General features: G+C 40.1%; 1 protein-coding gene across 1 annotated transcript in view; it reads left to right on the forward strand.

The window, feature by feature from the left end:
• The window catches only part of AVEN (apoptosis and caspase activation inhibitor), a 170,740-nt gene extending 161,007 nt beyond the window's left edge, over window positions 1–9,733 (forward strand). The window contains exons 4-6 of the mRNA XM_077818928.1: window positions 104–199; window positions 5,497–5,842; window positions 9,228–9,733. Coding sequence (XP_077675054.1) covers window positions 104–199; window positions 5,497–5,842; window positions 9,228–9,346 — 561 coding nt within the window. The 3' untranslated portion in view covers window positions 9,347–9,733. The remainder of the gene's footprint in view (window positions 1–103; window positions 200–5,496; window positions 5,843–9,227) is intronic.
• Window positions 9,734–10,459: the final 726 nt, after the last annotated feature.

The raw sequence follows: 10,459 nt of genomic DNA on the forward strand, positions 1-10,459 counted from the left end.
AAGCGGGAGGATGTGAAGTGAGGAGTTACTGTATAACACATTGAAATCATTGTTAGTTTAATTTTCTTTATGCAAGTTTTCTGTGTGTTTAATTGTATTTCAGCTATCTGCACTTTACGTTGATTGCCAGTCTTTGGTCCAGGCCCTTCAGGAGCTTCCTCTGCATCTCAGGTTGAATGTGGCTGCTGAAATGGTGCAGGTAATGCTCTGGTTGCACATAAAATTACAGGAAGATTTAAATACTTCAGTAAATAGGAGAAATAAGGGCCAGGATCCTTGATGTTTTTCATAGGGTAACTACACAGTTGCAGTACTGGTTTCTGTTTTCACTATCCTTAAGAATTTTTTTTTAAATGAAACTAATTTGATATGTAATCTTTTTTAAAAAAATTAACTTCCTGATCTGATATGGCATAATGTAAGTGTTATCCAGTTTTATTAAAAAAAATTTGAGTCAGTTGTCAGAATGTGAACTGCCAGTCAAACAGCTGAAGAAAAAGGTTACTTCTATTCAGGGTATAGAAAATTAGGTAACAGCATTTCAGCAAAATGCTTTCTTCAGGCTATGGAAAACAAAATATCATTCACATAGAGGGAAGAGAACTAATGAGAGTCTTGAGTTAAAAACGGTTGTCATGAGGTTACATTTGGAGAGCAGTTTATCAGCAGCTGAAAAAATGACGACAACAAAATCAATCTGCCCTAGAAAGGAAAAGATGTATGACTCTAATAGGAAATATTTTCTTTTCTGTGGGGATGTTCAGACAATTACACAGCTAACTTCTTTCTTACTGTAGCTGAAAGGTATGTCTGCAGATATAGAGTATATAAAGGAATCTTCATATATAGTTCTTTTTCAAGTAAAGTTCTGTTCTTGCAACCAAAATGCCAAGACTAGAATTAATTTCTTTTCCCAGTATTAATTATTCCAAGGGTATGAATTTATTAGTTAAATAAACTCATTTATTTTCTTTTTCAAACAAAATAAAAGACAATCTGTGCTGTAAATGTATTTGATTCCTCCTACAATGTGTATGTGCAGATAGATAGGGTCATTCAGTGCATATTGTAATATTTAAATTAATCTTTATCTTTCTTTTGCCATTGGGCTATGCTGTGATATAACCTGTGATAGCACAATCTCCAAGAAGCTCCAAAGGAGCAAAGAAACTGCCTCTAAGTGGTTAGGTAAAGAGCGGGTATTTCTTGGTTCACTCTTTGCTACTGTTTTGCAAATTTTCTATTAATATTGCTGTCTTAACCTTTGAAAAATTAAAATATAAACTTGTCAAAACCATGTCTACATGCTGGGGTGTGTTACAGATTTATAGGGTGTGTTTTATGCCCCAGTCTGTACACGCTCTCTCTTTAAGTACCTCTGTTATTGGCCAGCTCAAAAGTGAGCTCCACAGCTCTCCAACAAGACTATGCTTTCTGGCTTCAGCGGTCCTGTTTTTCCCTGTGTGCTCTCCTCTGCAAGTCCCACTGAGTTCAGACTCGTGTTTAAAGATTGCTCACCATTTGGGAAGCAATAGAATCATAGAATATTAGGATTGGAAGAGACCTCAGGAGGTCATCTAGTCCAATCCCTTGCTCAAAGTAGGACCAACACCAACTAAATCATCCCAGCCAAGGTTTTGTCAAGCCTGGCCTTAAAAATATCTAAGGATGGAGATTCCACCACCTCCCTACGTAACCCATTCCAGTGCTTCACCACCCTCCTAGTGAAATAGTATTTCCTAATATCCAACCTAGACCTCCCCCACTGCAACCTGAGACCATTTCTTCTTGTTCTGTCATCTACCACCACTGAGAACAGCCTAGTTCCATCCTCTTTGGAACCCCCCTTCAGGTAATTGAAGGCTATCAAATCCCCCCTCACTCTTCTCTTCTGCAGACTAAATAACCCCAGTTGCCACAGCCTCTCCTCGTAAGTCATATGCCCCAGCCCCCTAATCATTTTCGTTGCCCTCCGCAGGACTCTCTCCAATTTGTCCACATTCCTTCTGTAGTGTGGGGCCCAAAACTGAACGCAGTACTCCAGGTGTGGCCTCCTGAGTGCCGAATAGAGGGGAATAATCACTTCCCTCGATCTGCTGGCAATGTTCCTACTAATACAGCCCAATATGCCATTGGCCTTCTTGGCAACAAGGGCATACTGCTGACTTATATCCAGCTTCTTGTCCACTGTAATCCCCGGGTGCTTTTCTGCAGAACTGCTGCTTAGCCAGTCGGTTCCCAGCCTGTAGCCGGACATGGAATTCTTCTTCCCAAGTGCAGAACTCTGCACTTGTCCTTGTTCAACCTCATCAGATTTCTTTTGGCCCAATCCTCCAATTTGTCTAGGTCGCTCTGGACCCTATCCCTACCCTCCAGCGTATCTACCTCTCCCCCCAGTTTAGTGTCATCTGCGAACTTGCTGAGGGTGCAATTAATCCCATCATCCAGATCATTAATAAAGATATTGAACAAAACCAACCCCAGGACTGACCCCTGTGGCACTCCGCTTGATACCGGCTGCCAACTAGACATGGAGCCATTGATCACTACACGTTGAGCCCAACAATCTATCCAGCTTTCTATCCACCTTATAGTACATTCATCCAATCCGTACTTTTTTAACTTGCTGGCAAGAATGCTGTGGGAGACCATATCAAAAGCATTGCTAAAGTCAAGATATATCACATCCACCACTTTCCCCATATCCAGAGAGCCAGTTATCTCATCATAGAAGGCAATCAGGTTGGTCAGGCATGACTTGCCCTTGGTGAATCCATGTTGACTGTCCCTGATCACCTTCCTCTCCTCCAAAAGCGGCAAAGAGTCCTTTGACACTTTATAGACTAACAGACGTATTGGAGCATAAGCTTTCGTGGGTGAATACCCACTTCATCGGATGCATGTGAAGTTAGTCTATAAGGGGCCACAGGACTCTGCCGCTTTTACAGATCCAGACTAACACGGCTACCCCTCTGATACTTCCTCTCCTCCAAGTGCTTCAAAATGGCTTCCTTGAGGACCTGCTCCATGATTTTGCCAGGGACTGAAGTGAGTCTGTAGTTCCCCGGGTTCTCTTTCTTCCCTTTTTAAAATATGGGCACTATATTTGCCTTTTTCCAATCGTCCGGGATCTCCCCGATTGCCATGAATTTTCAAAGATAATAGCCAATGGCTCTGCAATAACATCAGCCAATTCCCTCAGGACCCTTGGATGCATTAGATCTGGACCCATGGACTTGTGCACGTCCAGCTTTTCTAAATAGTCCTTAACCTGTTCTTTCACCACTAAGGGCTGCTCACCTCCTCCCCATACTGTGTTGCCCAGTGCAGCAGTCTGGGAGCTGACTTTGTCTGTGAAGACCAAGCAAAAAAAGCATTGAGTACCTCAGCTTTTTTCACATCGTCTGTCACTATGTTGGGTCCCACACTATCCCTGCCCTTCCTCTTGTTGCTAACATACCTGTAGAAACCCTTCTTGTTACCTTTCACATCCCTTGCTAGCTGCAACTCCAGTTGTGCCTTCGCCTTCCTGATTACAACCCTGCATGCTCTAGCAATATTTTTATACTCCTCCCTAGTCATCTGTCCAAATTTCCACTTGTTGTAAGCTTCCTTTTTGAGTTTAAGCTCACTGAAGCCTGCTATATTTGCTATTCTTTCTGCACTTCGGGATGGTTTGTTCCTGTGCCCTCAATAAGGCTTCTTTAAAATACAGCCAGCTCTCCTGGCCTCCTTGCCCCTTCATATTAGCTTCCCAGGGGATCCTGCCCATCAATTCCCTAAGGGAGTCAAAGTCTGCTTTTCTGAAGTCCAGGGTCCGTATTTTGCTACTCTCCTTTCTTCCTTTTGTCAGGATCCTGAACTCAACCATCTCACCGTCACTGCTGCCTAGGTTGCTACCCACTTTTACTTCTCCTACCAATTCTTCCCTGTTTGTAAGCAGCAGGTCAAGAGGAGCACAGCCCCTAGTCGATTCTTCCAGCACTTGCACCAATAAGTTGTCCCCAACGCTCTCCAAAAACTTCCTGGATTGTCTGTGCACTGCTGTATTGCTCTCCCAGCAGATGTCAGGGTGATTGAAGTCCACCATTAGAACCAGGGCTTGTGATCTGGAAACTTCAGTTAGTTGTCCGAAGAAAGCCTCGTCTACCTCATCCTTCTGATCCGGTAGTCTATAGCAGATGCCCAATGCACTCCAGTAGGTATTTGCAGTGACATAGCATAGCTTTTTCAGAACAAGGTAGCATTTCTTAGTTAACTGGAATACAGCATCTGAGAACCCTTAAGCTTCACTTTTCCAGGTTAACTTAAGTCAGAGTCCATATTGGCAGAAGCAACTGCACCTACGTACAATGCTCTCCTAGGGACCCCTCTTGGCTCTCCGTCCCTCTGTCAGTCTCTGAGTCTGCGATTTCCTCAGTCCTGAGTGAGCATGTATACGCTGCAGCTGGGAGCAAGCTGCCCAGCCCGGGTAGACAAACTAATGCTGGCAGGGTTCGAGCTACCACACTAAAAATAGCAGTGTGGAAATTGAAGCTCTGGCAGTGACTCAGACTAGCCACCTGAGCTCATACCCAGCTCAGAGAGCCTCAGCAGCCATCAGAGCTGCAGCAGCCACACTGTTATTTTTAGAGCACTAGCTTGAGCCCTAGTAACACTAGTGTGTCTGTGCGAGCTGGGATGCTCACTCCCAGCTGCAGGGTAGACATTTCCTGTGTCTCAGGCAGCACCCTTAAAACACAGTCTCTCAGACTCTGTTTTTATTCCCCTGCGTTCAGCCCATCCTGGGCTACCAATCATTAGAAGTTAATGTTCCAGTCTTTGGGTCTTTCAGTCATATGTGCATATATCCATCCATGCTTGACTGGTGCATCTGAACAGACTATCTCTGAGCCCCTGTTCTGGGCAAGCAGTTTCACCGCTATACACACAGTGGGTAGGAATACAAAGTCAGTGGGTAAACTGAGTCACATATATTGGTCATACACATATTACCAAAAATCCCTCATTAACCACACAGTGTCACATCAGAGAATGATTCAGTATGTGATATTATGAAGGGAAAACCTAAATCAGAGACAGTAGGCTAATTACTGGGCCAAATTCTCCCCTCAGTGACACCCAAGCAATTCTACTAATTTCAGGTTGATTCCAGTGGGACTGAATGTGTGTAACTACAGGCAGTACTTCCCTCCCTGTATGTACTGAATGCCTGTCACTAGCTGCTGTTTGGTGTATTCAGAGTTTAACCTCATAGTTCATTTAAAAAATTTTGCACAGTTACCTTTACATATAGATGATATTGCACAAATATTTTCAAATTTATTTTTGTACTAATTTACTTTCCTTGCAGTTTTAAAATCTGTTCCATTGAATTTAATTAAGTAAGTGATTTGTATGTGGGAGTCATGAATTATTGTTCTGTCTTTTTTAAATTTCAACTGTAACAATTGAGTTCACCATAATGAAGACCCAAGTCTTTTCTTGTACTCTTAGGCATCAACACCCACAGAACTCCCACAGATAAAATCTAAAAGTATTGAAAACAGCAAGAGGAGAGTGACTCAGTTACAACCACCTTTGGGTCAAAGTGGAATAGCATCAATCTCTGATCCTGTTAGTGATTCTGTTGTCCATTTGATGCCTTTAAGTAAAGATGGACCGGGAACAACTTCTTCAGAATCCTTTCAGAGAGGCTGTTCTGTGTCACAGCAAGAGGCAGATAATTTGGATGAAGAACTAGATTTACTGCTAAATTTAGATGCTCCTGTTCATGTAGAAAACAACTTCCTGTCAGAAACCCACAACACGACAGCTGAGAGCAATTTGAAAATGGAAAATGGTGAGATTTATATTTTTAACTCCTTTTTAGTTTGTATGTTCTTTCTGTAGTGATGCTTTTAGTTAAACTCCTGATTAGTAAGTCAGCAATGCTTCTCTAATCATCCCCATATCCCTGACAGTGTATGTCATTGATTTGGAGTTGCGTAGGAACACATCTGTTCATTCTCATTCTCCCTGTCAGGTGACCTTTCAGAGAGGCACCTCTCTTGTTTAGTACTTTGACATTCCAAAACTTACTGCAGTTGCTTGTGGTTGAAAATCATGATGAAAACTGAACTTTATACGAGTCTTTCATACATACTGTGGTAGAACAAATACATTCCTCTGCCCCAACTTTTTTTTTACTACTTATAGCATAGTGGAATATGGTGCTTTCCAGTATTAGGCCTTTCGGTACTAGATCATATTCTGACTCATAACTTGGCTCATTCTAAACACATTATTTAGAAAATGTATTCACTAAAATATGCATATTCTTTGACTTCCAAGAATAGGTCTATAAGGAATAGACACAATTTTTAAATAGGATGAAATGTGATGGACTGAGTTGTATGTCTTGCCAGTAGTAACTGGTGATCCCATAACTATAATAGAGCAGGAAATCATATTCCTTACTGTATGCTGTATAGCAGAAAAAAATCTACAGCGCTAAACTCAGGTCTGGGCAGATAAATAATTTTGGATCTTAAACTGTTTTTTTATTCAGTTCATCTTCAATTTTTTCAGGCTGCTTTAAAAAAATGCCCATAGTGTGTGTAGTCCTTTAGGACCCTAGGCAATGGACCACTTTGACTGCTTTCAGCCTTCTTTTCTTCAAAGCATACCCCTCTCTCTTCCCCAAGCAGAATTGCTGGACTCAAATTGTTGGCCTCTGATCTTAGAGATACTTCTGGGCTTTGTGCCAGCTTCCTTCTACTCCCCTCCCCCAGCTCTGTTGTAGATGTTATGTCCCCTGTGTGAATGAAAGGGCAGGACCTAGCATCCACAAGATGCAGCTCACTGTGAGATGGGGAGGGGTTTAGTTCCCAGAATGAAGGAAAAGGAGCCAGTCAGGACCTGCATGCAGAAATCCTGACTGAATTGTGCCTGACAGTGAACACAGATGCCTCCCTCCTCACTGCTGTAGAGCCCCCTCAGCAACCTCCCTAGGCCCCAAGGACCTCCACTCTAGATGAGTTAATAACCTTAGAAATGAAGTAACATCAGTTAGCAAGAGTAGAGCTAATAACGTCGCAGAACAAGATCCTATTACCTGCAGGATACTTTTGCTTCTCTATCTGAGCTAGAATTGAAAAAATGTCCTGTCAACAGCAAGATACTCAGCAGTAGTTACTATGCTGCTTTTGGATCTAGCAGACCGCACAGTGATGTATCTGCCAAAACACATTAGGCAGAAAACTGGTGTACATAACTGATGAAACGTTTCCACCCTATAATACAGAAAGTGATGTTCCACTGAAGAGTTTAATGGAATTTTCATTTTCAAGGACAATGAGTAACATCAGTGAAGAACTTTACTGTAGTCAGCATGCTCATTTTGAACATTTTAAGAGATCGATAGAGCTCTTCTGCAACGTGGTACCTTAGTTGGCAAAGTTTAAACACGTAACGGCTCACTGCTCGGGAGTTTTCTGTCAATGAAAGATTTCAGTAGCCTTTTGAGTGGCAGTGCTATTACTCAGTTACTAACCTTTTAATAAGCCTGGGGAAAACACACAGGGGTTTGTTTCTGATGACAGGTTTTAAAATACTTTTTAAACTTTTGTCTTCTACATTTTTTTTAGAAAAATATATTCTTAACGGCAATTATGTCTGATTCATAAGAGTAATATTAACTAACGTAATTTCCAAAGCTTTAGGACTCAAAAATGGGTATAATCCTTGAGTGAAATTTACTGAAGATGCTAAGTACAGTAGAAGCTTGCTAATCCACACCGAAACAATTGGTTATCTCTTCCAAATTCTCACCAGTAACGAGGTGTCATATTACTATGATTCCATTATTTTTACAAAATATTTTTCACATCATTTACTAATTAAATATAATTAGGGAGATGAACCTCTGTAGGTAAAGACTGAAGCTAGATGCCTCTTATAAACCCAATTTTCATCATTCCTCCATCTTCACCAAAACCAAAAGTGAGGTACCTGCATATCTTGGCTCAGGATAGATTGTGGAAAGCATAGATGTAGTAAGGCTTTCATATTTTGAAAATTATCCTAATACCTATTGGGCTTATGTATTCAAATTCCTGTCTAGGAAACTCCAGTATATTTTATTCTGTTGGTCCCTGTGGCAACATCTGCACTATGGAGTCTATGCTAGCATAGCCCCCTGTGTGGAAACACTACCATGCCAAAGGACAGAAGCACTCTTCCATTGACAGAGCTGCATCTGTGCTGAGGTTTTGTCAGCATAACTATGTCTGTTGGGGGGGGTTGGTTTTTTCCACACTGCTGACTGACCTATCTAAGTTAAGATAAAGCTTGTCTAAGACTTGGTCTACACTTAAAAGTTAAGTGTTGATTTAGTTATATATTAATTGCAGCTTTCCTATACATACTGAAGTCTGCATGGCCCCTTAATGCTTTAGAAAAGGATGTAGCTGGCAGGATTTTGCTGAGCCTGCAACGTTTTTCAAAGAGTTCAATAAAGAGATGTTTAAATGTTCGTTCTCATGCTTTCCACCAAAAAATCCCCAAAAGATGTGAAACTGAAATTGTAATTTACAGCTTCTCTCACACTGGTGATTTTACTGTTTGTTGTTAAAAATTCTGAGGTTAAGGTTGTACATTTGAGAAACTGCCACCATGAACAGAGCAAGAAACCTTGAGCTGTTACTACAGAGTGTAAAAAAAGACCTTGAAATAGCACATCTGAGAATGATATTTCATGTTTTCTTAGAAGATTTGCATTAAGTGAAAAATAAAATGCAAACATAAATGTGTAGTCACTAAGATAACCCTCTAATAATCACAAAAGGAGCTCTGCTGCCATGATCTCCTGCTGATCTCTCACATAAGAGGAAGTCTGCATGGGACTCGAGACAAGATCTCAGTAGGGGGGTGGAGTAGGGATCAGTTAGGAATCTTGTAGACTGGAAACTTAGCCCTGTTAGAAGCTATAAGCTCTTCTTTTACAGTGGCCCTAAAAAAATCCAGCAGATTAGTCAGATGGCAGCCACCTAATACTGGTTGCTTTACTCACCTGCTTTTTTGTGATTTCTCCCAGTTAGCTGACATACACTCTATTTAAATGTCATCCTTTCTTTTTATTCAATCAGGAACTGAAAAGCAAAATGCTAACTTTGTCATATCTCAAAAGTTTCCATAGTGCAAAGATAAACTTTACATCGAATTGTTTCCTGTATTTATTTTCTTAGTTCCGCTCGAGTTGGGTGTGACTGAAGAAATGAGTTCAGCATCTGAACAGCAGAAAACTACATCTAAAAACATTACTGAGGAAGAGCTTGAAGATTGGTTGGATAGTATGATCTCCTAAAGCCCACATTTCATTGTCATGCAAGTAAATGAAAAATAAATGAACATGGCAGAAGTTAAGTACAAAATATCAGTCTACAAGAATTCACTGAACTAGCTGCTTCATCTCAGTGATTTAATATACTCAATGCATACTTTTATTTCAGCCAATATCTGAAATAACACATTTGGATAAATTCTAAATGAATGTTATCTAAGTGTTCTCTAAACAAAAAGGTCTAAAGTTACAATTGAGTTCATTAAGAAGGATCTTGTAATGAAATTAGGATTTTTTCAAAAACCTGTGCTTATAATGTAAGATGCAAAATAATACACACTGACAGAGCGTTTGTTTCTACTTCTACTTGCTATCTATAGTTCCAAAAATAAAATAGTGTTAGTAAATATAGTTGTGTGTTTAACTGTGCATCCTGTGTTGTATCAGCTTTCTATTATGTAATCAGCCAAAAATAAGGCAAAGACAACCCAATTACTATTTATTTGGTTATTGCAGCGGGCATTTAATTTTATTTGAAGAAAAATGCATAAAGGTAGCAACTTCACTACTTACAGATGACCATAAAGCATTATTTAATTTTGGCCTTTTAACAGCAGCATCTTACCAGCTGTTATTGAAAGAAGTATATTAATAACCTTCAAGTGCAATTTCATACAGTACGATGGAAAAGCAACACAACTAATTAATAGAACTGTCAATCTAAAACACTAACATAAATAAAAACCTTGCATAGCTATGTCTACAGAGGTTTTAAGGCACTTAATCGATATTTCAAGGTCGATAAAGTGTTTGAAAATTTTTCTTTGACTGCTTAAAGCTTTTCAAGCTGTATCTTGATACATTCACTAGCAAATACCAAGGGAAAAATTAGACTGCAGTTAAAATGTTTAATTTCACAATGTGAGTCATAGTCACCTGACATTCAAGTGCTTAAGATTCAGATATTGTGCATTTAAGAAATGATGTCTCTTTTAGCCCTTTCAACTATACCACCAAACATTGGGTCAAAAACAGTTACAATTTCAGTCTCCGTTTGAATTGGAAAGTTTAAGGTAACTAAATCTTCAATGTATAGATTCCCCCCCCCTTTTTTTTTTCAAAAGGAAAATTGAAATC

The sequence above is a fragment of the Eretmochelys imbricata genome, chromosome 6 (assembly GCF_965152235.1).
Source record: "Eretmochelys imbricata isolate rEreImb1 chromosome 6, rEreImb1.hap1, whole genome shotgun sequence".
Taxonomy (NCBI): domain Eukaryota; kingdom Metazoa; phylum Chordata; order Testudines; family Cheloniidae; genus Eretmochelys; species Eretmochelys imbricata.